Genomic DNA, 27276 nt, shown 5'->3' on the forward strand with positions numbered 1-27276 from the left:
AGAATAACGGGGATGTGTCGAAAATGTCAGAATAATCTTTTTTCTAAACTATGCTAATGTGAATTCTCCCATGGCAATTTATTTTGGAAGCAAATATGCCCACCAAAAATGCAAAGGCACATTCACGTATTTGTTGTTCATGAATAAAAGTAACGTGTCAACCATTTACGAAACAACAATACCTCTATAATACCTTCATTATACAAACAACAATAATAATCATGAGAAGTTTTGTGATCATGAAGATGATTATTGTTACTATAGGTTAATAACCATTTTATTTGATAGCCGTTAATATTTGTTCATTTGTATAACACTCCTCATTATCGAATCGAATAGATATAACCATTAGCTGCATTTGTTTAATAGCTAGGTCTTTAAAGTATTGTTTCAGATGGGACAGCATAACGTAGTTTCGGATTAGGATGATCCAATACAGACAGTAAATGCATCAACAGAATAATCAAATATGAACGTTCATGTGTCTTACCTTCTCGTGATTGGGCAAAGTCTGAGTCCTGCTTAAAGTGTCTCCTCCATTTATACTGATCAGTTCTCCATCAACAGGCGGGAATTGAGGAGGGAAAACTACTACGTCACTCTTCAGTGTGTCTGAGCTGAAACACACGTCATACTGCTGAGTAGATTTAGAGTAAGACCAGCTCCCGTCAGGGTGGGTGGTGATCATTGGGGCGCTGTACCTGCTGAAACTGTTGTCTGTCCGGTGGCATTTGACTGCTATTAAACTGATGAGACTCAGTAGAAAGATCACTGACACTGAGGCAATGGCGATCAGTAAATACAGGTTTAAAGCAGAGAAGCTGTCCTCCTTTAGCGGCACGTGTCTGAACTGAGTCTGAAGGTCTCCTGTGTTTTCAACCACAACGACATCAATAGACACAGTAGCAGTCAGGGAGGGCTCTCCGTTATCACAAACCAACACCACCAACGGGTGAGTTTTCAGGTCATTGTCACTCATCCGTCTCTTAGTCCTGATTTCACCGGTGCTGGTTCCGATCCGAAAGAGATTGGTTCCTTTGGGTTCAGAGATGTGATAAGAAAGCAGTGCATTGTAACCAGAGTCTGCGTCTACGGCCCTGATTTTAGCCACAAAGTATCCCGCTTCAGCAGAGTAGGGAATGTTCTCACTGTTAACGGAGCCGTGTTCAGAATAGGGGGCTAAAATCCCCGGACTGTTGTCATTCTCATCCAGGATGAAAACATTCACTGTCACGTTACTGCTGAGGGGAGGAATACCGGAGTCTGTGCCCGTAACTTTGAATTGAAACGTTTTTAACTCTTCATAGTCGAAAGATTGGCGACTGACAATATCGCCAGTTTCTGAATTAACATTGACCATTGTAGAGAGAGGTATTGAGGAAACGCTGTTTGTCAAAAGTGAGTAACTTATCTGACCGTTTTGTCCCCCGTCAACATCAATTGCCGACGCAGTTTTAATAAAAACACCTATTGGGCTATTCTCTTTGACGTAAACGTTCATCAGAGTCTCCGTGAAACGGGGCTCGTTGTCGTTAACGTCAGCCACGTGCACTGTGACAACGGTGGAGCTGGAAAGAGGTGGGGTACCTTCATCAGTTGCTACGATATTAACATTGTGATGAGCAATCGTCTCTCTGTCGATGAGCCCGTTAACTACCAGCGAGTAATAGTTTTTATAGTTCGTTTCCAACTTGAATGGCACGTCGTTCGCGATCACAACCCTCACTACGCTGTTCTTTCCATCGTCTTTGTCGAGAACGGAGACCAAAGCAATAGCGGTGCCTATTTTAGCGTCTTCTTTTACAGTATCCATTAATGACGTCACGGTGAGCTCCGGAGCATTGTCGTTGAGGTCCACTACCTCTACGAGTACTTTACAGTGAGCTGACATTGGAGGCTGGCCTCTGTCACTGGCCTGCGCGTGGATCTCAAACGCAGAGTTTTTTTCAAAGTCTATTGGACCTTTGATCGAAATTGCGCCGCTTTTAGAATCAATATCAAATAAATCAAATATGTCATCCTGGCCTTTACTTCTAAGTGAGTATTCAATATCACTATTCACACCTTCATCTGCGTCTGTTGCATTTAATATAATTATTTTAGTTCCAGGAGGCAAGTTTTCCAAAATCCGCGTTTTGAACAATGAACTACTGAAAACCGGGCGGTTATCATTTATATCTAAAACGTTAATAACAATCTGTGATGTTCCTGATCTGGTAGGATTTCCCCCATCAACTGCTGTCAGTGTGAGCTTAATAAGGGCCTCTTTCTCCCGATCTAACGCCTTCTGAAGCACTAACTCGGCGGACACACTCTTACCTGCTTTATGTATTTCCAAAGTAAAGTAATCATTTGGACTGAGCGTGTATGTACTTACACTGTTTTTACCTACGTCCAAATCAGAGGCTTCAATAAGTGCAAATTTGGCTCCGGTTAGAGTACTTTCTGGGATGTCGAGGGATTGTACATTTTCTACGAAAAAGGGTGCATTATCATTTTGATCTACAATATTGACCTCTAAATGATACAATTTCAACGGATTATTGATCGCGGCCTCTATGTTTACGGTGCACTTCGTAGCCTTTCCACAGAGCTCCTCACGGTCGATTCTTTCATTGATAAACAGAGAACCAGTCTTGAGATTCACCTCAAAGTATTTTCGCTTTGAGCCAGAAACGAGTTGAAACGTACGGGATTCCAGATCCTGAACATTGAGGTTTAGATCCTTAGCAATATTTCCAACGGAAGTGCCTGCTTTTATCTCCTCGGACACCGAATAGGAAAGCTGCCCGCACACAGTTTTCCAAAAGCATCCGAAAAGCGTAACCGCCAGATATATCCAAATACACCTCCTTTTCCTCATATGCAGTGACATAATTCCATCCGAAACGAACAGAAAATGGGTCGAAATATCGCTTTAGCCCGTTGTTCCTGGAAAAGTCGTCCCTCAAATATAGATGTATATTCAGGAGCAATGCCAACACAACGGCCGCAGTTCTTTATCCTTCTGCTTGTCTTTGTAACAAAGCCCGGAGAAACGCAGTCGTCTCTCAGACCTGGGTGGAGTTTCACATAGAACTACAGTCGTCGAAATGTTATGGTCTACAATGTCCCCTTGTGGACACTTGACGCAAGTACAGTACATTTTCCAAAACAACCAGAGAATGGATTTTCCATTCTCTTGGAATACCAGATTAACTGTTCAGCGACGTTCAAAATGTATGAAATCTGACAGAAAAATGGGTTTCATAAGCCTTATCAAGTTGCTTGAACTCTGATATTTGAGGAATAAATTACAGGCCTCCAGCGAGTAAATGAAACTGCTAACATCACATTCAAATGCAGTAGGCCTACATTTTCAACAACAAATTATTGTGCTCCATTATGAGGATGAATCATTCCAGTCTAGCGGAACGCGGTTACAAGCCTATTGAATACCGTTTCAGCACCAAGGACAGTGGTCCATTCAGTGGCCACCATAGCCATTGACGAAGGAGCCTTATTTACTCCATAATAATAAATCATTAAAAATATGTTAAAGAAAAAAGGTTTATAATGCAGTAAAGTTTAGAATGACATGGATTTGATGCCTTGAGATTTGCTGCAAAACAGTTTAGATCATGAGAAAAGTAAAAACGCCCAGTCGAATGTTATGACGTAAGTTGTTGCTCTTACCTTATCTTTGTTTGGTAAAGTCTGAGTCCTGCTTAAAGTGTCTCCTCCGTTTATACTGATAAGTTCTCCATCAACAGGCGGGAATTGAGGAGGGAACACTACTACGTCACTCTTCAGCGTGTCTGAGCTGAAACACACGTCATACTGCTGAGTAGATTTAGAGTAAGACCAGCTCCCGTCAGGGTGGGTGGTGATCATTGGGGCGCTGTACCTGCTGAAACTGTTGTCTGTCCGGTGGCATTTGACTGCTATTAAACTGATGAGACTCAGTAGAAAGATCACTGACACCGACGCAATGGCGATCAGCAAATACAGGTTTAAAGCAGAGAAGCTGTCCTCCTTTAGCGGCACGTGTCTGAACTGAGTCTGAAGGTCTCCTGTGTTTTCAACCACAACGACATCAATAGACACAGTAGCAGTCAGGGAGGGCTCTCCGTTATCACAAACCAACACAACCAACGGGTGAGTTTTCAGGTCATTGTCACTCATCCGTCTCTTAGTCCTGATTTCACCGGTGCTGGTTCCGATCCGAAAGAGATTGGTTCCTTTGGGTTCAGAAATGTGATAAGAAAGCAGTGCATTGTAACCAGAGTCTGCGTCTACGGCCCTGATTTTAGCCACAAAGTATCCCGCTTCAGCAGAGTAGGGAATGTTCTCACTGTTAACGGAACCGTGTTCAGAATAGGGGGGTAATATTCCGGGACTGTTGTCATTCTCATCCAGGATACAAACGTTAACAGTCACGCTACTGCTGAGGGGAGGGACTCCAGAGTCCGTGGCCTGAACTTTAAACTGAAACGATTTTAATTCCTCGTAGTTAAATGATTGAATAGATGAAACCTCTCCAGTTTCCGCATTGATATTCATCATTGAAGAAAGCGGCAAAGGTGAACTACTGCTCGGTAAAAACGAATACTTCACTTGACCGTTTTGATCGACGTCAGCGTCAACCGCAAAAACCGTCTTAACAACGACCCCCACCGGCCCGTTCTCTCTAACGTACACGTTCAGCACGGGCTCCTTGAATCGGGGCTCGTTGTCGTTGACGTCAGAAACGTGAACAGTGACGGCGGCAGTGCCCGAGAGAGGCGGGGACCCTTCATCAGTGGCTATAATAGTCACCGTGTACTGGGCGACGGTCTCTCTGTCCAGAGGTCCGTTTACTACTAAGGAATAATAGTTTTTGTAGTTCGTCTGAAGTTTAAATGGTTGATCATTGGCGATGACCGCTTTTACCACACCGTTTATACCATCGTCTTTGTCAAGAACGGTAACAAGAGCAATAGCGGTGCCTATTTTAGCGTCCTCTTTCACCGCCGTCATTAGTGACGTCACGGTAATCTCCGGGGCGTTGTCGTTGAGGTCCACTACCTCTACGAGTACTTTACAGTGGGCTGACATCGGAGGCTGGCCTCTGTCACTGGCCTGGGCGTGGATCTCAAACGCAGAGTTTTCTTCAAAGTCTATTTGACCTTTTATTGTTATTGCACCGCTTTTAGAATCAATATCAAATAAATCTAAAATTAGATCCTGGCCTTTACTCCTGAGTGAATATTCAATTTCGCCATTTACACCTTCATCTGCGTCTGTTGCTTCGAGGATGACTACTGTTGTTCCCGAAGGCACATTTTCTATAATTTGTGTTTTGTACAGTGATTTACCGAATACTGGAAGATTATCATTGTTGTCTAACACATTAATAATTATTTGTGACGTTCCTGATTTAGGAGGATTTCCTCCGTCTACTGCGGTCAACGTGAGCTTTATCAGAGCCTGTTTCTCTCGGTCTAGAGGCTTCTGCAGAACTAACTCAGCAGACGGACTGTCTCCCCCTTTATGAATATCCAACGAAAAGTAATCATTAGGACTGAGCTTGTATGTATTCACGCCGTTCTTGCCAATGTCTAAATCTAATGCCTCTACAAGGCCGAATTTTACTCCTGCAATAGTACTCTCGGCGATGTTAATAGACTGTGACACCTCTGTGAAAAATGGTGCGTTGTCATTAATGTCTAAAACATTCACTTCTAATCGATGAAGTTCTAGAGGGTCGTTGATGACTGCCTCCACGTTTACGGTGCATTTTCGAGCTTTGGCGCACAGCTCCTCCCTGTCGATCCGTTCTTTGACAAAGAGAACCCCAGTCTTTAAATCCACCTCGAAATGCCTCTTCTTTGAACCAGCGACAATCTGAAACCTACGCGAATCCAATTCCTGCAGGTTGAGGTTCAGATCTTTTGCTAGGTTTCCAACAGACGTCCCGGGGTTTGCCTCTTCAGAAACGGAGTAGGAGAGCTGTCCGGACGCTGCTGTACAACACAAATCCAGTAACACAATCGCTATGTGTATACCAACGGAGCTCCTTAGAATAGATACCGACATAGTACCATACGGCACGACCAAAACATATATCAAAATCAGAGAAATCATCCAAAGTAATCCAGGGAAAGAAAGTACATCCAACGAGTGTACATGCCCTTCTTAGCAGTAATAGTGAAATGACGGTTGCCTTGCAGTTCAATTTCCTTCTGCGTTTCTGGTAACAAAGCCCAGAGAGTCGTCGTGAGCCGGGGAGTGGCCTCAACACTTGTTACAAATCGTTCAATGTTATGGTCTATAATGCCCCCTTCTGGTCACCTGATAGAAGTGTATCAAACATTCACATCTGTCAATCCAATTGTAGCAAAATAAGCCACATGTAATTAAACAGGGGCACGTTGCAAACAGGAAACAAATCAATATTATTACGAAGTGATTTTTCTCAGGTACATCCAATGCCAAACAACAAAATTCAACACTGAAAAATCAGCGTGGCCAGTCAGAGATTTTTTAGAAATGTACAGAGCTGCATTGATGAGGCCATTTTTGCAGATTGCCCATCTTTTAAACCTGAACAGCTAACAGATTCAGTCAAATGTTAAGGCATCATGATAACAAAAAAAATCATCAGATGGCACATCATGGAAGGTAATATCTCCATTGCTTCTATGTTGTTTGAGTGGAACCACGTCCCCCTGCAGCAGCAGACAGAACACATGCAGCTGGTTCAGACCCATCATATTCAGAACCCACTGGTTCAGGACCCGAAGGTTCAGGAAGGGATGGTTCAGGCCCATGGACAGCGGTCCATAAGAACCAAAATGGGCATGTTTGGAACATGTCACACGTCTCTGGCCAATCGAAAAACAAATTCTTGATATCACAGCTACCTCTTAGCCATGTCTGTACCACTGCAAACGCAATGAAATTAACTACTAAGTTCCTAGACATAATGAACTGAACAACGAAGAGTATGTTTCTATCTGTAAAAGATTAGTGCATTCCCTATTTGCAATAACTAGGTTTCCGTAGTACAATTGGCCAATATTTTAGTCTTTTACATTAAGTATTCTCTTCTTTTCAAAGAACTAAAATATAGATTGTATTCATCACCACATACAGCCAAGTATGTCAGCCAAAACCTCTTTAAAGAAAATCCACCTAAGTGACCAATTACATAATTTTAGCCAGTTGAACACATTAGGTTATATTATTTCTGTCTTTTATATGTGATTGGTATACCAAGAGGAAAAGGCCTTCAAGGCATGGTATTCATTATAGAAATAGAATAACTGTAGAATGCATTACTTCAAATCCAATGCATGGTAAAGGTCATGTTCAGGGCTTTCATGGTAATCATTGATGAGGGGCAGTTTAGAAAAGGGACTAGAAATTCTGTAAATGCATTTGCTTAACAGCGGAAAAACTTTTGTGAGGGGTAACTCTGTTGAGAATTGCACTTTTTCAAACATGCAACAGTTGTGATTCATAATAAGATGTGTTTGATCCTTACCTTCTCGTGATTGGGCAAAGTCTGAGTTCTGCTTAAAGTGTCTCCTCCGTTTATACTGATCAGTTCTCCATCAACAGGCGGGAATTGAGGAGGGAACACTACTACGTCACTCTTCAGTGTGTCTGAGCTGAAACACACGTCATACTGCTGAGTAGATTTAGAGTATGACCAGCTCCCGTCAGGGTGGGTGGTGATCATTGGGGCGCTGTACCTGCTGAAACTGTTGTCGGTCCGGTGGCATTTGACTGCTATTAAACTGATGAGACTCAGTAGAAAGATCACTGACAGCGACGCAATGGCGATCAGCAAATACAGGTTTAAAGCAGAGAAGCTGTCCTCCTTTAGCGGGACGTGTCTGAACTGAGTCTGAAGGTCTCCTGTGTTTTCAACCACAACGACATCAATAGACACAGTAGCTGTCAGGGAGGGCTCTCCGTTATCACAAACCAACACCACCAACGGGTGAGTTTTCAGGTCATTGTCACTCATCCGTCTCTTAGTCCTGATTTCACCGGTGCTGGTTCCGATCCGAAAGAGATTGGTTCCTTTGGGTTCAGAGATGTGATAAGAAAGCAGTGCATTGTAGCCAGAGTCTGCGTCTACGGCCCTGATTTTAGCGACGAAGTATCCCGCTTCAGCAGAGTAGGGAATGTTCTCACTGTTAACGGAGCCGTGTTCAGAATAGGGGGCTAAAATCCCGGGACTGTTGTCATTATCATCCAGGATACAAACGTTAACAGTCACGTTACTGCTTAGCGGGGGAACTCCAGAGTCGGTTGCCTGAACTTTAAACTGAAACGATTTTAATTCCTCGTAGTTAAATGATTGAAGGGATGAAATCTCTCCAGTTTCTGAATTAATGTTCATCATTGACGAAATTGGCAAATGTGAACTACTGCTCGGGAGAAACGAATACTTCACTTGACCGTTTCGATCGACGTCAGAGTCAACCGCAGAAACCGTCTTAACAACGACCCCCACCGGCCCGTTCTCTCTGACGTACACGTTCAGCACGGGCTCCGTGAAGTGGGGCTCGTTGTCGTTGACGTCAGAAACATGAACGGTGAGTTCGGCAGTGCCCGAGAGAGGCGGGGACCCTTCATCAGTGGCTATAATAGTCACCGTGTACTTGGCGACGGTCTCCCTGTCCAGAGGTCCGTTAACTACTAAGGAATAATAGTTTTTGTAGTTCGTCTGAAGTTTAAATGTTGGATCATTGGCGATAACCGCCTTTACCACACCGTTTATTCCATCATCGTTGTCAAGAACGGTAACCAGAGCAATAGCGGTTCCAATTTTAACGTCCTCTTTCACTGCGGTCATTAGTAACGTCGCGGTGATTTCCGGAGCGTTGTCGTTGAGGTCCACTACCTCTACGAGTACTTTACAGTGAGCTGACATCGGATGCTGGCCTCTGTCACTGGCCTGGGCGTGGATCTCAAACGCAGAGTTTTCTTCAAAGTCTATTGGACCTTTTATTGTTATTGCACCACTTTTAGAATCAATATCAAATAAATCTAAAATTAGATCCTGGCCTTTTCTCCTGAGTGAAAATTCAATTTCGCCATTTACACCTTCATCTGCGTCTGTGGCTTCAAGGATGACCAATGTGGTTCCTGTAGGCACATTTTCTATAATTTGTGTTTTGTACAGTGATTTACTGAATACTGGAGAATTATCATTGTTGTCTAAAACATTAATAATTATTTGGGATGTTCCTGATTTAGGAGAATTTCCTCCGTCTACTGCGGTCAACGTGAGCTTTATCAGAGCCTGTTTCTCTCGGTCTAGCGGCTTCTGCAGAACTAACTCGGCAGACGGACTGTCTCCCCCTTTATGAATATCCAGCGAAAAATACTCATTAGGGCTGAGCTTGTATGTATTCACGCTGTTCTTGCCAATGTCTAAATCAGATGCCTCTACAAGGCCGAATTTTTGTCCTGGGAGTGTACTCTCGGCGATGTTAAGAGACTGCAACGTCTCTGTGAAACACGGTGCGTTATCATTAATGTCTAAAACGTTCACTTCTAATCGATGAAGTTCTAGAGGATCGTTGATAACTGCCTCTACGTTTACGATGCATTTTCTAGCTTTGGCGCACAGCTCCTCCCTGTCGATCCGTTCTTTGACAAAGAGGACACCAGTCTTTAGATCCACCTCGAAATGCCTTTTCTTTGAACCGGTGACAATCTGAAACCTACGCGAACCCAATTCCTGCAGGTTGAGGTTAAGATCCTTCGCGAGGTTTCCAACAGACGTCCCGAGGTTTGCCTCTTCAGAGACAGAGTAGGAGAGCTGTCCGTACGCTGCTGTAAAATACAAATCCAGTAACACAATCGCTATGTATATACCAACGGAGCCCCTTTGAATAGATACAGACATAGTACCATGCGAGTCCGACGCGGTCAATACGTCAAAATCAGAGAAATCCTCAAAAATAATCCAGGAAAATATGGTAAATCCAACGAGTGTACATGTCCTTCTAATTATTTATAGTGAAACGATGGATGCCTTACACTTCATTCTCCTTCTGCGTTTCTGTTAACAATGCCCAGATAGTCGTTGTGAGCCGGGTAGTGGCCTCAGCCCTACGTTCCAATTATTTCTATTTTGTGGTCTATACTGCCCCCTTCTGGTCACCTGATGGAAGTGTATTGAACGTTCACAGCTGTCATTCCAAACGTTGCCAAATTAGCCATTTCCAACTAAACGAAGACGCGATACGAACGGGAAGCAAATAACTATTTATACCATGTGATTCTTCTCAGTGCTTTCCAATGCCAACAAATCAAATGCAACACGAAACAGATTACCAAGTGGCCAGACCGACAGTATTTGAAATGCATAGAACTACAGGGATGAGGTTATTTTTTGCAGATAGCTCATTGTTTCAAAGTGAACTGCTAACAGACTGGAAACTAACTACAATGATTAGGCTTCACAATTACAACCATTTTATCCAATGGCACATCATGGATGGTAACATCTCCAATGTTTCACAAATCTAACTATTGTTGGAGTGGAACCACGTCCCCCTGCAGCAACAGACAGAACACATGCAGCTGGTTCAGGACCAGCATATTCAGAGCCCACTGCTTCAGGACCCGCATATTCAGGACCATGGATAGCGGTCTATCAAATACAACGCGGATGCGTCGGGAACGCATCACATTTCTCTATCCAGTCGAAAGACAACTTTATCGTGTAGCAGCTTCCTCTTGGGCATGCTTGTAACACTGCAATCGCAAATTAATTCGCAAACCAAAGTAATCTTGTGACAAACAACGTCGTGACTACTAAGTTGTCAGACATACATTAACGAAACAGCAAACAGGCAATGCACGTTTCTATCCGTACGAAACGATTGCATGCCCTATTTGGAATAACTGTTTCCGTTGCACAATTTGCCAACATTTTTGTGTTTTACATTAAGTATTATACTCTTTTCACATAATTAAAATATAGCTTGTATTCATTACCATATACAGCGAAGTATTTTCAGCCAACACCTGTTTAAAGATAATCAACCCTAGGTGACAAAGAACATAATTATAGCCAGTTGAGCACTTTAGGTTATATTATTCCTATCTTTTACATGTGATTGGTCTACCAAGAGGAAATTGCCTTCAAGGCATCGTATTCATTATACAAAAATATTAACCGTAGAAAGCTTGATTCAAAACCAATACATGGTTAAGGTCGTGTTGTGGGCTGTCATGGGCAACATAGATGAGGGGAGGTTTAGAAAAGAGACTGGAAATGATGTAAATGCATTTGCTTAATAGCAGAAAAACTTTTGTAAGGGGAAACTGGTGAGAATTGCACTTTTTCAAGCATGCAACAGATTTGTAGTATTTGTTTGATTCTTACCTTATCGTGATTGGGCAAAGTCTGAGTCATGCTTAAAGTGTCTCCTCCATTTATACTGATCAGTTCTCCATCAACAGGCGGGAATTGAGGAGGGAACACTACTACGTCACTCTTCAGTGTGTCTGAGCTGAAACACACGTCATACTGCTGAGTAGATTTGGAGTAAGACCAGCTCCCGTCAGGGTGGGTGGTGATCATTGGGGCGCTGTACCTGCTGAAACTGTTGTCTGTCCGGTGGCATTTGACTGCTATTAAACTGATGAGACTCAGTAGAAAGATCACGGACACCGACGCAATGGCGATCAGTAAATACAGGTTTAAAGCAGAGAAGCTGTCCTCCTTTAGCGGCACGTGTCTGAACTGAGTCTGAAGGTCTCCTGTATTTTCAACCACAACGACATCAATAGACACAGTAGCTGTCAGGGAGGGCTCTCCGTTATCACAGACCAAAACCACCAACGGGTGAGTTTTCAGGTCATTGTCACTCATCCGTCTCTTAGTCCTGATTTCACCGGTGCTGGTTCCGATCCGAAAGAGATTGGTTCCTTTGGGTTCAGAGATGTGATATGAAAGCAGTGCATTGTAACCAGAGTCTGCGTCTACGGCCCTGATTTTAGCCACAAAGTATCCCGCTTCAGCAGAGTAGGGAATGTTCTCACTGTTAACGGAGCCGTGTTCAGAATAGGGGGGTAGAATCCCGGGACTGTTGTCATTCTCATCCAGGATAAAAACATTGACTGTCACGTTGCTGCTGAGGGGAGGAACTCCAGAGTCTGTGGCCTTAACTTTAAACTGAAACGTTTTGAGCTCCTCGTAATTAAAAGACTGAAGGTTGGTGATTTCTCCCGTTTGTGGATTCACGTTAATCATTGAAGACAGCGGCAATGCATTCCTATTGCTGTTTAGAACTGAATAGCTCAAGAGGCCGTTCTCACCAACGTCCGCATCAACTGCAGAAATCGATTTAATGGTGGCTCCTATTGGGCTGTTTTCCTTCACATATATGCGAACCGAGGGCTCTGAGAAGCGCGGAGCGTTGTCGTTAATATCGGAAACATAAACGTTAATAAAGCTTCGGCTGGACTGACGCGGAATCCCTTCGTCGTTAGCCATGATGGTGACGTTATACTGGGACGCGCTCTCCCTGTCTAGTGGACCAGCAACAACCAAGGAGTAATAGTTTTTGTAATTGGATTCCAATTTAAAAGGAATATTTTTCGTGACCTCACATTTCACTTCACCATTACGTCCTCCGTCCTTATCGGAGACCGACACCAGAGCAATCGCGGTGCCCAGTGGGGCGTCCTCTTTGACCCTGTCTAGTAATGACGTCACTGTAATTTGAGGCGCGTTGTCATTCTCGTCCATGACTTCTACTAGCACTTTACTATGAGCGGACATCGGCGGCTGGCCTTTGTCTCTGGCCTCGACGCGTATCTCAAAAGCCTTTTTTGCCTCAAAGTCAAGGTTTCCTTTCAACGTAATAACTCCCGTGTCGGCGTCAATTTGAAAAATGTCAAGCACGCGGTCTTGATCTTTGCTTCTGAGAGAATATACGATCTCACTATTATCGCCTTCGTCTGCGTCCGTGGCGTTTACTGCCATTACGGTTCTACCTGGGCGCGAGTTCTCGGCTATTTGAGTCTTGTATAGAGATTTGCTGAATATTGGAAGATTGTCGTTTATATCTAGGACATGAATAATAATCAGCGAACTACCAGATTTAGCGGGTGTACCCCCATCAAGAGCAGATAGTGTTAGGTTTATAACAGCTTGCTTTTCTCTGTCAAGACCTTTCTGTAAAACTAATTCGGCCGACACCGCCCCTTCTGCTTTATGCACTGCCAAGGTGAAATATTCATTTGGGCTTAATTTATACGTATTGACTCCATTCTTCCCCACATCTGCATCGGTCGCCTCAGATAAGGCAAATTTCACTCCTGATAACGTGCTTTCTGCTATATTTAAAATTTGCAATGGTTCTGTAAACAATGGGCCATTGTCATTTGCATCTAAAATGTCTATTTCGATACGGAAGAGCTTCAACGGGTTGTTTATGACGGCTTCTACACTCACTGTACATTTCGGTTCCTCAGCGCACAGCTCCTCTCTGTCTATCCTCTCATTGATAAAGAGAATACCCGTCTTGAGATTGACCTCGAAATATTTCCTCTTCGATCCAATAACCACCTGAAACATGCGTGACTCCAGCTCTTGTAGGTTTAGGTTTAGATCCTTAGCGAGATTTCCAACCGTAGTCCCTCGGTTTACTTCCTCTGAGACCGAATACGACAGCTGCCCGACCACCGCACCCGAGAGCAATCCCAGCAGGATGAACAAAAGCTGAAGCCACAAATATGTCAGTCTGCATTTAACACGATCCATAACCATTCCTCGTTTCAGTGAAAATGTATCCAAATTGTAAAAAAGAAGTGTATAGTGCATGGCCAATATATCAGTTGAAATTATCAGTAAACATAGATTTCCTTGCTTCTACCACCCTCCTTCACTCATCCTTCTTCTCTTTGTAACAATGCATGTAGAAATGTCCCAGCCAGTCTGAAAAAAGGAGGGCCCTAGACAAGCTAAGGCGTCCTCTCAATTTAAGTAGTACCACAGCGACACTTGGTGGCACAGCAACGCATATGCAGGCACACTGTAACCTTTTAAGCTTCCCATGTGCTGTTCACAGAAATAGCCACATCCAATTATAGAGAAACATTCATGCGTTATATTTATATTCAGTATTGTTTCATCGTTTTTCATTATCATACAACATTATTAATTTAGTTTAAGATAGACTCTGACGACATGATAATGAGGCCATTTCATGTATTTCCCTCAAATATTACTCATCAGTGGAAAGCAAAAAGCCTCCATGTCGTATTTCAGGACCACGGACAGCACTATCTGTGTGTCACCGGCAATAGAACGCATTCATTACAAAGCATCCTAAAGCAAGCCTACCTACAGCCAACTTGTGTGTGTGTGTGTGTGTGTGTGTGTGTGTGTGTGTGTGTGTGTGTGTGTGTCCGTCCGTCCGTCCGTCCGTCCGTCCGTCCGTCCGTCCGTCCGTCCGTCCGTCCGTCCGTCCGTCCGTCCGTCCGTCCGTCCGTCCGTCCGTCCGTCCGTCCGTCCGTCCGTCCGTCCGTCCGTCCGTCCGTCCGTCCGTCCGTCCGTCCGTCCGTCCGTCCGTCCGTCCGTCCGTCCGTCTGTCTGTCTGTCTGAATGGGTGTGTATGTGTGTGTGTGTGATGTTTTTACCAACGCCCTCTGCTCTGTAATCCCTGGATTAGGTGATGGGTGCAGAACCCCCTGCCCTATTTTCATATGGTAACATGATTAGAAAATATTAATAATAATGGTATCCTGAGACATAAGCATCCCCCTACACACACACACACACACACACACACACACACACACACACACACACACACACACACACACACACACACACACACACACACACACACACACACACACAACCATACACACAGTCTCGCTCTCACTCACTCACTCACACAATCACTCATTCACTCACTCACAATCACACGCACGTATACACACACACACACACACACACACACACACACACACACACACACACACACACACACACACACACACACACACACACACACACACACACACACACACACACACGCCCTAAAACCCAATAACCATAAAAGCTAAGAAGATAATCTAGGATCGGAATCGTCTGACGTTTCCGTAATGTATCACAATGGGCCACAATGAAGGAGTGAGGCTCTCTCTCTCTCTCTCTGGCTCTCCTTTAGAGAGCTCAAAACACACACACACACACACACACACACACACACACACACACACACACACACACACACACACACACACACACACACAAACTGCAGAGGGGTATAATCAAATGACGGTACCCTACAGACCAAGGCTACTCCCAGACGTGTACTGGGGCATTCCTTCATCTCCATGCTGCCAGATACCACTCCTGCCACCCCTCCAGTCCCTAGCCTAGTTACGTGGGTGTTGTGTGTGTGGTACAATCCAGCACCACACTATGCCACCGACCAATCAATCTGCACCCTATATCCACAACAAGCCCATTCAATCACCGCTTGACCCACATTTGTGGGTGCTGATGGAGGTTGTTTCATTGATTCCCAGCCCTGGGGAGAAGTAAACATACAGTGAGCCAGGCCTCATTCACCCGACTGTGTGAAGCAGGAGAGAGAGAGAGAGAGAGAGAGAGAGAGAGAGAGAGAGAGAGAGAGAGAGAGAGAGAGAGAGAGAGAGAGAGAGAGAGAGAGAGAGAGAGAGAGAGCGCACCCCTGGGGGGGCTAGAGGAGATAGGACAGTTTAAAATATGAGGCAGGACAAACTACTCGCTACAGCAGCTTCTCCCATTCATATTGAAAGAGTTTTCGTGCTGCACGCAATGTGTCATCTTCCATTAGTTTAACAATAAAGCCATGTGGTTTTTGGCCATTTAGGAAAATAGTTTGTATTGTCATTGAATTGGCAACGTTTTCTTTTGTTATTTTACGTAATATTTGTGATACTGTAATGCTTTGGCAACACTGGTTTGTTTGACCAAAATAGTTATGCCATTAAAGCTTTTTGAATTTGAAAGAGAGAGAGAGAGAGAGAGACAGAGAGAGAGAGAGAGATGCAGTGTTATCTGGCCCTATATAGACAGTACACTGACCACAGTGACTGATGTTAGACACAGAGTGATGTTAACAAAGTACAGACTGAGCGCTCACAGCCTGGCCATAAAAACAGGCCGATATAGGAAATCATGGCTGCCCAAAGAAGAGCAGCTGTGCCAGCAGTGTGAAGACGCTGCTGTAGAGACCAAGCAGCACTTCCTCCTCCACTGTCCCAAATTCAAAAATGTCCGCAAAGTATATTTTAGCAAATTCAGCACAAAACACCGGCATTTTATAAACTATCATGTAGACCAACTAGAAATATTAATTGGAGAGAGAAAAGAGAGCGCCGTCCTTGCAGGACAGTTTATTTCAGCTTGCCACAACATGAGAGGATGACATTCTACTGTGTTTTATGTAGCTTCTCTTTACATTAATTTAATTTCACTATAATATTACTATCATTTCTATCCATACATCTGTATATTATGGTATATTGTTATAGGTTGTTATTTGTACATATTGTTCTGACGTTCTCTTTTGTTATTATACATAATATTTGTAACACTGTAATACTTTGGCAACACTGTTTGGTTTAGAGAGAGAGAGAGAGAGAGAGAGAGAGAGAGAGAGAGAGAGAGAGATGAGATAGTTCCCACTGAAGCCCCCCCCCCCTCCACTAGGAAACATCCAGCTGAGCGATCATTGAGCTGGTTAGATCTTCTAATCAAGTTTATCTGTATCGGTATTGAAAATGAATGTATTCATGTAATGAATATTAAATACTTTGGTGGTGGTGATTGATGAATGCATTTACGGATGTTCATCTTCCCCCATGCAAGCACACTAAACTTAACCCATAGAGGCAGATAAAGGGAGTTACACAACACTTCAGCAAATGGCTGTGATCAGTGATTTGAGTGCTTGTTTGACTCTACACCACTGGGCTGCTGCCAAGCAGAGATTGATATACCTGAATGTAGTGTGTCTTTTACTTGACAACCAAACATACTTGGCTGCTATAGTTACTGCTGCTGCCAGATCCATTGCTAGGGCGGTGATGTTTGTGTCTGTGGCGTAACAATTGCCGGCCAACTAGGTTTGCCATAAGATCGCTCTTTGAAACAAAGGGCACTATATGATTCTGATATTACGCATGGCTGCTCATGCATTGGTAATGATTCTCTGCAGCAGCATATTTGCTGTGACAGATCTACTTTAACAGCAGTGTCTGCTTACCCCACCCCCTCACACACTTGCCTACTCAAACACACACACACACACACACACACACACACACACACACACACACACACACACACACACACACACACACACACACACACACACACACACACACACACAGAAACACTCATGCCGAGGCTGACCTTCTCCCTGTGCCATGCCTGGCTGCCTTTTACCATCTAGAAGCAGAGCTCTAGAGACCACGCCCTCTCCCCCTCCCTCCCTCTTCTCTGCGTCACCCCACTTCCTCCTGTCGGCGGGTGGTGACGTCACACTGGGCTTGAGGAAGTGTAGCTCTAGCCAATAGGACAAGAGAGGGCAGCAGACACCAGTGTGAAGAGCCCTGCCGCAACGTGAAATATATGGCTTAAAGCAGAGCCTCTCTCCCCCTCTCTCCCCCTCTCTCCCCCACTGGGAGCCCCATGGCCCTCCTGTATCCCCTCCTCCTTGTGTCCTGCCACTGAGGGTTCAGGTGCAGAACAATATTACCAATAGTGCTGTATAAGGGACTAGGGCCCAAAGCAACCAGACATTGTATGCAGTCTCCCCCCCCCCCCCCCCCCCCCCCCCCCAAGCCCCCAAGGTCTTGTCTCAACAGCTGCTGCACCAGAGCCTGTGTGCAGCACTAGAGGAACCACACCCTAATATGGTCGTAGCCGGCTAATGATGGGGATACAGGAAGTATAGTGAGAGAGGAAGGACGGACGGCATACTAAATAGCTAAGCAAATGGACCAGAGATATAGGGAGATACAGAGATATAGCGGGATAGAGTGTGTAAGGAGACGAGTGTAGAGTGGTTGTATGAATTGAAAGGGGAAGGTGGAACATGAATCTAGGTTGCAGGAAGGAGTGGGTGAGGATAGGGGATAAGCCTCTGGCAAGAGAGGAAGAGGTAAAAATAGCAGAGGAAATTCTATCATTATTAATGAGGGTAAGGCTTGAACATGCAACATTGGATGTGTGCAGTGTGGAATATTTCTCCCCTTGCAATTTATTGTCTTAACATCCATGAGGATTTTCGTTAAATCGGAGTCTGCGCATTTATCCAATCACATATTGAATCAGAATCGAACACATTGGCAATGAATAAGTGTGCGCACTCCCGTAGACGCACGACAGATTAGAGGCCGATGTGCGTACTGACACACGCATACTAAAATGAATCCTGATAGCTGGAGGATATGGAGAGAGCGGTTGTGTTCAGTATTTAAGCAGACAACCACTTCATCATTTATGTCAGAATCTGAGTCTCCACCAGTTCTGCAGTAGGTCGGACATGGGCGGGTCTAGAGTCACAGAACAAGGACCTGGAGGAGAACAAGGGCCTGGCAATAGGGATTACACCCAAACATGGTCACACACACACACACACACACACACAGACACAGACACAGACACAGACAGACGTGCACGCACCACACATGCACGAACACACACACATACACCTACACACCCACACACACACACACAGACACAAACACACAACGCACGCACACACACACATACACACAGACACACACAGACACACATACAGACACACACAAAGACACATAGACACACACAGACACACACACACACACACACACACACGGACACACACACACAAACACATACGCACACACACGCACACACAGATGATTCTGAGATAACATTGGAGCCAGACCAACTCAATGTTCACTCACATGGAACATGATTGCACAATGCCCTGGGGTGGAGCGGGGGATACAATTAGCTACTCTACTGTAAAGTACAGACATGTAAAACAGCATGACGATATTCAGAGGCCTTTGCCTCGTGCGGTAAAGGGCTGGGCTACTGAGCGGCGATTCAACAGAGACCACTGCTGATCAGACCACTGCCTGTTAATCATGCCGTCGCTCCACAAACGCAGTATGACTCAAACACAACCCTACTTAATAGCTGGACAGCTTGACACAAATAAAGACACACACACACACACACACACACACATCAACCACATCTCTGTTTATCATGTGTGGAGCCTATTCCTGGCACAGAGAGGTTTCCCTGTGTCATCTGCGTGTCTCCCTGCAGCTAAACTCCCCAGAAAGACTCAGACATGATGTCAGTCCTCTCACCACCAACTGGACTCACTGCAGACACAGTGACCTAAAGACTTAAGGCTTACTGCAAAGTCTTATCAACCAAGTTGATTGGTTATCATGTGAAATGCAGGCAGCAAGATGGTGGAGCTGTGTTGATATCAGTGATGATGACAGGGATTTTTGGTTCTGGTTTATCAACTTGCAATACAGGCATTCGGCATTAGCACTTTGGGATTATTGAAAGGCGCTTTCCAGATCACAAATATTATTGGCATGATTGCGGGACGGTTTTTCTGAAAAGCCAAACCGTAACATAGAAATTCATTGACGACGCAGGCGGGATTAAGTAGGGATGTGTTTGAGTCATGCGTTTGTGGAGCGACGGCGTGAGTAACAGGCAGTGGCCTCTCGTCGCCGCTCAGTAGCTCAGCCCTTTTCACGCACGAGACAAAGGCATCTGAACAACGGCATGCCATTTTACATGTCTGTATTTTACGGATGACACACAGAAAGCTCTCTGTCTCACTCAGGAAAGGGGCACCTACATCACTAACAGGGATTCATATGCCTGTGTGAATGTGTCTTTATTTGTGTCCAGCTATCCCTTTTATCTGTCCATATTTGTTTGTGTGGTTATAATGGTATGGCATACATAATGTATATAAATATATATATATATATGTATATATATATATGTATATATATATATATATATATATATTTTGTAGCGGGCCAGTGGGTGTGCGGTTTCCACACTACCAAGTTAAACAGATATGACACAACACCGAGAGCAGGTCCAAATCCGAATGATTTATTTACCTAGTAACCCAAACCCGGGTGGGAAAAGGGTCATCCACCTCTTATGTGAAACAGTACAATTCTTTCCACCTATCTCTTTCCCTCAGCCCGATCCGTGCTTCCAGGCGATCACACAGATCCTGCCTGTCCTGTCCTGTGCTAGCCCTAGCCCTTGCCCTAGCCCTAGCCCAAGCCCTAGCCCTAGCCCTAGCCCTAGCCCTAGCCCTAGCTCCAACCTCTCCCTTAGCCTTCCTTCCCTTTCACGACTGTTTGCTCGCCCTCTTAAGCCCAAGCACCCCTGCCTGACGATCCCCAGGCTTGCCTCGTTAGAGGGAGGAAGTCCATATATGGCTTGGGGATGGAGCCAGCAGGATGCCAGACCTACCACTCCCCTCACTCCTCCCTGGCATCTGCCACACAAACTCCATCTCAGCTCCGACCAAGAGGGAGGGGCGGTCCAGCTCCCTAGAGCAACCCTCCTGGACAGGGCCTCTGCAATCCCCTGTGCTGCGTCGTCTCCGGCTGCGGCCTCGTCTCTGGCGGCGGCGGCTTCCCATGAGGCGGCGGCGTCCCTTTCTGCGGTGGCGTCCCTTTCTGCGGTGGCGTCCCTTTCGGCGGCGGCGGCGGCGGCGGCGTCTTTTGCGGCGGCGGCGGCTGCGTCCCTTTCGGCGGCGGCGGCTGCGTCTCTTGCCATGGCGAGACAAACCTGCTGGGGCCCAAGACAGGGCACTGCCGCACCTGCAGCCCTGCTGACCTGACCGGCTTTCAGCACTCCCAGCAGCTCCCGGCTACTGGCTAGCTGTGCCATGTTCGCCTCCAATAGCCTCCTCAACAATGCTTCCATGTTTGCTCTGTGTGTTGGTCTACCTACTCAATTTAGGATTACTAGCACGCATCCTCCACCATGTGTAGCGGGCCAGTGGGTGTGGGGTTTCCACGCTACCAAGTTGAACAGATATTATGACACAACACCGAGAGCAGGTCCAAAGCCGAATGATTTACCTAGTAACCCGAACCCGGGTGGAAAAAGGGTCATCCACCTCTTATGTGAAACAGTCCAATTCTTTCCCTCAGCCCGATCCATGCTTCCAGGCGATCAAACAGATCCTGCCCTAGCCCTAGCCCTAGCCCTAGCCCTAGCCCTAGCCCCATGTATATATACATACATATAGATGTTTATATAAACATGTGTTTAAATATACATATATGTATATATGTTGTGTGTATATATATATATATATATATGCATATGTAAAGAATATACATATATGTGTTTATATATACATATATATATCCGTTTATGTTCTGTACGTATGTTAGGCAATTGAAAAGGAGCTGTGTGTGACCAACACACCGCAGATAACCCAGATGAACTGTACGGACGCAACCACGGCAGTGTATCAAACCAGATCAACCATTTCTGAGGAATACTTTGGCTGATGTATTGTGATACGGAAACAACAAAGGCAGCATAGCGCTCTCTGATTGGACACCTAAATTAAGCAAGGCAGCGACCGCGCAACCGGTTGGCTCCACATCTTGCCTAGCAACAAAAAGCCAATGTCCGATGGATTTGCTCCTCCCTGGGGAGCTGCTTGATTTGAGTAAAAGGGATCTCCATAATAATTGATTCACTACCTCTCCTCCGGTATCCATGGCGATATCCCCCTCCCTCTCTTCTATAAACACCGTGAACATACAAGGACAGGACCAGGCTGGCAGAAGGACATGATAAACAAGGCCAGTGGAGAGCAAACACAGTCCTGTGTGTATTCAATATATATATATAACCATAGCCATAAATACATAAATAAATTAATAAAAAAATTAATGTGCTATTACTCACACACATGCTCGCAAATACACAGGCACGGCCAAACCATTTTTTGTGCAGCATTAAGTATAACTCAGAGGAGAGAGGCGAACCTGGATTTGTATTGTGGAGTGTTTTTGACACAGACTGTGATGGCCCACACTGTGTAGGATCAATACAGTTAAAGATCCACACGAGCGTTATTAGTCAATACTGTAACATGTAGTGTATGGAGTCGGCGCATGCTAAATAATTGAATGCATTGACACAAAACAAAAAGGAGTGGCTGGTTAAGTACCAGATTTCGCCAGAAGGGGGAGATTGTTTTTCTCTCGTTTCTCTTGGCTCTTTGTTTTATGGTGCTAATGAGAGCTGCTTTGCAGCAGCGGGGGGAGCGCGTAAACGTGCACGCATACACGTGCACCTCCTCGCATGAGTGAGAGGAAAACTATGCATTCATTCCGTTTCAATTTCACCTGAGCACATTCGCAACAGGATTATTACAGGACACATTGGCTGTCTGTGGCATATCTCACCTGCCCACGGAAATGAAAAAGAAAAAAAAAATGGGATGATGACGCATCTGTGATTGTGTGCTAACATACCTAGCCCACCAGCATACAGCTGAAATACACATTTACACAGCGCATCACAGCAGGAAGATAAAGAAATGGAGAGATCCAGGGAAGGATTATTTTGTCAAATTAGTCTGATGAATATTGCAAGTGACAGCCTTGAAGCAGACACATGAACACTTCAAGTGTACATTTATAGTGAGTTTCAATAGACAGTGATCTACACAAGCTTAACAACACAATGATCCTGGTCAGGTGGTGTAATTATAAGCCTGCTCATCACCCACACTTTGTCAGAGCCAATTTAGGTTTCTTTAATTCGAGACATTAAAGTTCAGTACATATACAGGCGAGGGGCAGCGTGGGACGGCAGCATTGTGTAATATCTATTTTTAACCCTCTTCCCATTGCCATGCGTCGCTGACTTTTCAGCATGCGACGCGGTAAAGTGCAGTGCAGCGCTCTGCAGGTCCGCCCCTGATTCACCAGGCCTTGGCCCACTTCCTCAGAAGCGGGCCTAAATAATAGAACTGCTGGTCTGCAGAGACTCAAAGCACGGAGGCGGTCAAGCTCTTCTAAGGTTGTTCTATGTTTTTTTACGCAGGAAAAAGTAAAGAGAAAAGTAACATTTAAACATCATCTTGTACTATTTATAAAGAAGGCAAAGCGGGCTACTTGGGCTCTTTGAGTACCAGACCAAGCCTTCTACTCTCATCAACATCTAAAGCTCATCAGAGACATGGTACGTCTCTCTGGTGGAAGCGGAGACATCATCTATTTATAGTCTCAGGGGGGCGAGATGTGCTCACTCTGTATTAATAGATGAACCCGTTTACCGTGTGTGGGTGTCTGTGTACGTATGTGTGTGTTCACCCACTCATGACCGGGTTGTTAAAGGTTTGAAGAAAGAATCTCTTTAAACATTGACCATAACATTAATGACCTTTGAACTCTCGTGATGCGTGATCTCGTTAACCCTAACCCTAACCTAGAGAGACATGGTCTGTCTTTCCGGACAACCTTTGGTGATCGTTAGTTTAACAAACGTATTAACATGGTCATCATTGGTCAATAGTTAATACTAACACGACCCGGCCTTTATGATCACTTATGGATTATGGAGGAAGCTTGATAACAGCTTCATCCTCACATGATCAAATGATTACCGTGCGTTCTTCGGCCTGCAGGGTCAGCGAGAGAGGGACACAGTGAAAGGCAGTAAAGTCACTGAGGCAAGGAATTGATGAGACGCAGTTACAGTGGGCTGCAATGAAATCATCGCACGCAGAGATAGTGCTCAACAGATCGGCGTTCATATCCTATATATAGGGTCTGAAGGAGGGCCAAACCAGCCTCCTCTGAGTTGATGATGCTGGAAGCGTCCCATTTTATAACCCTCTGCACCTGCTGTTTTGACAAAGCTATAGCGTTATTAAGACACCCTCTAATCGCATTAGACGGGCACGGAGAAATAGAATGATCCCCTTACACACTGTTAACGGATGCTCTAATCCCGGCAAACCAGACAGGCTCAGAGAGAATGGGAGGATGAAGCTCGGGGGAAAGTTACAAGGTTAAGTTCTGTAAATGCTTTTACAGACGAGAGACAAACTTCTGACGTTCTGATTTTAAAAAACCGAGGTCACAGAATGTCTTCAGTGGGACACAATCCCTCAAGCCACTCACTACAAGTTTTATGGAGAAACTAAGTAGACCGGAGAGGACAGGATTATGGTGGCGGCATGGGCGTAAACAAGGGTGTAATTCAGTCAAGGACTAATCTTATGGAGGGACAGCCAAGCCAGCCAGAGCCAACTCCTCCCCATGGGAGCGGGCATGCTAATGTCCACTGGTCTGCAGTCTGCAAAGCCGCCTCTTGTTCCTTGATTTGAATCATCCAGGACACTGCATCGGTGATGTGCTCCTGTGTATCTGCGGAGGGGACTCTTGAGGTGGATTTGGTGCAGCTCACATACACACGACCATACATAGCCCAGTGTGTGGTCTCGTTATGGGCCATGACACACTGCTCTGAGCTGAATGTAGGGGTGACATTTATGGGAATTCACTGTGACGCACACACAGAGTGCGACACATTCAGACCCCCGGTCGGGCTGTGGGCTGATGGACTGTAGATGAGACTTGCATCCATGTGAACGTCCTCTCTCTCTCTCTCTCTCTCTCTCTCTCTCTCTCTCTCTCTCTCTCTCTCTCTCTCTCTCTCTGTTTCTTAGTCTATATTCACACCCACAAACTCACTGACACACACTAATTTTAGAAATAAGGTTCAAACCTCACCAAATAGCACACAGAGCTCAAACATCGTCCCTATTTAATGGAGCATCTGCTGTCACAGAAAGCTTTTCCATTCAGCTGAATGATGAAGGATACCAAATTCACGTAGTCTCTGAATAATAGCCAGTGAAGCTCTTTACATGCAATTCATGCAAGAAAAGTGTGATACTGGATATAGAAGCTGGTAACCAGCAGGGAGGAGGAGTAGAACGTTTTCAGCCATTTTCTACCAGCCTGCACTGACGTCAAGAAACAGAGGGGGGCACAAGAGAGTGAGTCGAAAGCAGGAAGTGTGGGAGGTGGCAAGGGAAGGAGAGAGCGGGAGAACAACCTTCTTTGTGTGAGGAAGAGAGATAAAGAACACAGTGATAGGATAAGAGGGGAGTAGGAGGATGCAGGTAAAACTCCTAAGCTGTGCAGAAATGGGGATGCAGAGTAACCGATCAAGCGTGAGTGGAGAAGGAGACAAAGAACAGGTGGGGTGGAAATAGACTTTGGGTGGGTGGGGTGGTTGGTGTGGGTTGCTGGAGCAAAGAGGGGAGGGGAGAGAGGAAGAGGGAGGGAGGCTGTGTCTGTGTCTGTGACTCATCCAGGCGAACAGTGGTGCAGCACTTCTTACGCACTCCTATCTCCCTGTTTTATTCATAGACGACACCAACGGGAAAAGATGCAGTCTAGTAGCATTGAAAGATACTGACCACAGAGCTCTTTCTCTCTGTCGCTCTCTCGCTGTCTCTCAATCACTCACGCACACACCCAGTCACGTGTGGCTGATGGGCCATCACATTAGCATCTCCGAATAGATTCAAACATCCACAACGCTAGCGTGACTACAGAAATCCTCAATGTCTGATTCCACTAGTTATTTCGTTATGAGGACAGATGGACCCCGTTTGCAAGGCAGACTCGCTTTGGGACAGAACAAGGTTTCAGAAAGCTCCATGTGTGCGGGCTGACTCACACTCCAGGACTAACTGGCTACAGATTACATGGAGATTTAAACATGGCATTTTTATTTGTATTTGTTCGATTGTAACACAATGTTCCAAAAAATGTTTTTTTTTTCTAGAAATGTTTTCTCTTGTAATAAATTAATAAATGAAAATACACAGAATAGAGAACATTCAGTGGACATGCCATAATAAGATACAACGGTTGACAAACATGAACTCTCTGGCTAAACGGCACAGACATGATCATTAGTGGTCTGGAGAACCATGCATGATACGCTGGGAAACACAGGGAATGTGGATTTGACACAGAGAGGATTAAGACACTGTAGAAAAGATATATATATATATATACAGAAAACAGTTCAAGGCTATATTTTGACACAATATTTACTATTTCCGCAGATTTAAAGCACTGACCGGAAGAGTTAGCAGTATATACATGTGCAGCAGGTAGAATGCATGTTGAATGGATAATGTTATGCAGGACAAATAAATTGATATCCACCCCTTAAGTACACTGTAAAAGTGGAGTTTGACTTGACGACAGATACTAGGTACAACAGGCCAGGTGTGTTTGTTCACCTAAATGCATACTGTTAACCGCTACCTCTAACCTAATCTGAAACAATTACCACGACCACTGACCAACACCTGCGCCACTCCACCGCACATCACTCCATCACAGTCGTATTTTTTCCACAATACTATAAACTACGCTGATCATGCAATGTCATGTATTCATTGTATGATACATCCTTTGAACTAAGCACTATGCATTTATTGGCACACTTACACAACAATGCATGCATCAGTAATCTAAGTTTACAATGAAGCCTGCAGATATGCAACTAGGAAAGACAACTGAAAGAGTTTCCAATACACACTTATTTTTTTTTAAATATCAATAACTATAACTATTCACATTTGTTAGCACACAATGTCCATATGTGTTGATCACTTGAATGTGATGATACTGAGGCCGGCTCTAAAGCACATGGAGTGCCATTTGCTCATCCGCCATTAATCATCTTCTTCATCGTTTGTCCTCCATCTCTCTCTCCTCATTCCATGTTGGACTGGGAAATAAACACACAGTCATGGTGATGTTAATGTTAAAGCTGCATGTGCAATAGACCTCATTTGAGTGTAGAACTAATTGTATTCCATGGACGCCAAAGTATCCAGTGTCATCTGGATACTTCACACCTAAAAACAACAAAAGCTACTTTGTTTAGACTTTTAGCATTAACTTAGGTTCAATGAAAGTTGTACATCAAAATCTGCAGCCTATGCTCGTATTTGTGGATCTGTGAATGCAGCTAAGAGTACCTACCGGGTCAACACAAACAAGAGACGAGCTTCAGTACTATGTCGGCCTTCCCCTGTAGCTCCAGGTGTTCATCTCTATAGGGTTGGGTGTTGTTTGGGGCTGGTGTGGGTGAGAAGAGGGGGAGGGGAGAGGACAGTCTTATGTTACTCATTGAGTTTAGATTTCTCCAGAGGG

General features: G+C 44.9%; 2 protein-coding genes and 1 pseudogene across 23 annotated transcripts in view; all 3 read right to left on the reverse strand.

Moving 5' to 3' along the window:
* The window catches only part of LOC115552445 (protocadherin alpha-C2), a 196850-nt gene that overhangs the window by 94370 nt on the left and 75204 nt on the right, over positions 1-27276 (reverse strand). For 18 of the 22 annotated variants that reach the window (XM_030368590.1, XM_030368580.1, XM_030368574.1 and 15 more), the window contains exons 2-3: positions 27106-27201; positions 25812-26848 (exon numbers count right to left, since the gene is read on the reverse strand). The exons of 2 other annotated variants lie outside the window; for them this stretch is intronic. In XM_030368590.1, the coding sequence (XP_030224450.1) occupies positions 27139-27201 (63 nt within the window). In that variant the 3' untranslated portion in view covers positions 25812-26848; positions 27106-27138. Of the gene's footprint in view, positions 1-490; positions 3030-11377; positions 13921-25811; positions 26849-27105; positions 27202-27276 lie in introns of those variants that run through there. 2 more of the 22 variants (XM_030368556.1, XM_030368560.1) reach the window with 2 other exon arrangements.
* Positions 3584-6225, reverse strand: LOC115552448 (protocadherin alpha-9 pseudogene; annotated as a pseudogene).
* On the reverse strand, positions 7481-10245 carry LOC115552703 (protocadherin alpha-3-like). Its single transcript, XM_030369004.1, has one exon. The coding sequence runs from the start codon at positions 9887-9889 to the stop codon at positions 7481-7483; it is 2409 nt and encodes an 802-aa protein (XP_030224864.1). The 5' UTR covers positions 9890-10245.

Source organism: Gadus morhua, chromosome 10 (genome assembly GCF_902167405.1).
Source record: "Gadus morhua chromosome 10, gadMor3.0, whole genome shotgun sequence".
Lineage (NCBI taxonomy): Eukaryota > Metazoa > Chordata > Actinopteri > Gadiformes > Gadidae > Gadus > Gadus morhua.

Bases quoted from the DNA above. Each gene is read 5' to 3' on its own strand.
- LOC115552703 (XM_030369004.1), bottom strand. From the start codon at position 9,889: ATGTCTGTATCTATTCAAAGGGGCTCCGTTGGTATATACATAGCGATT.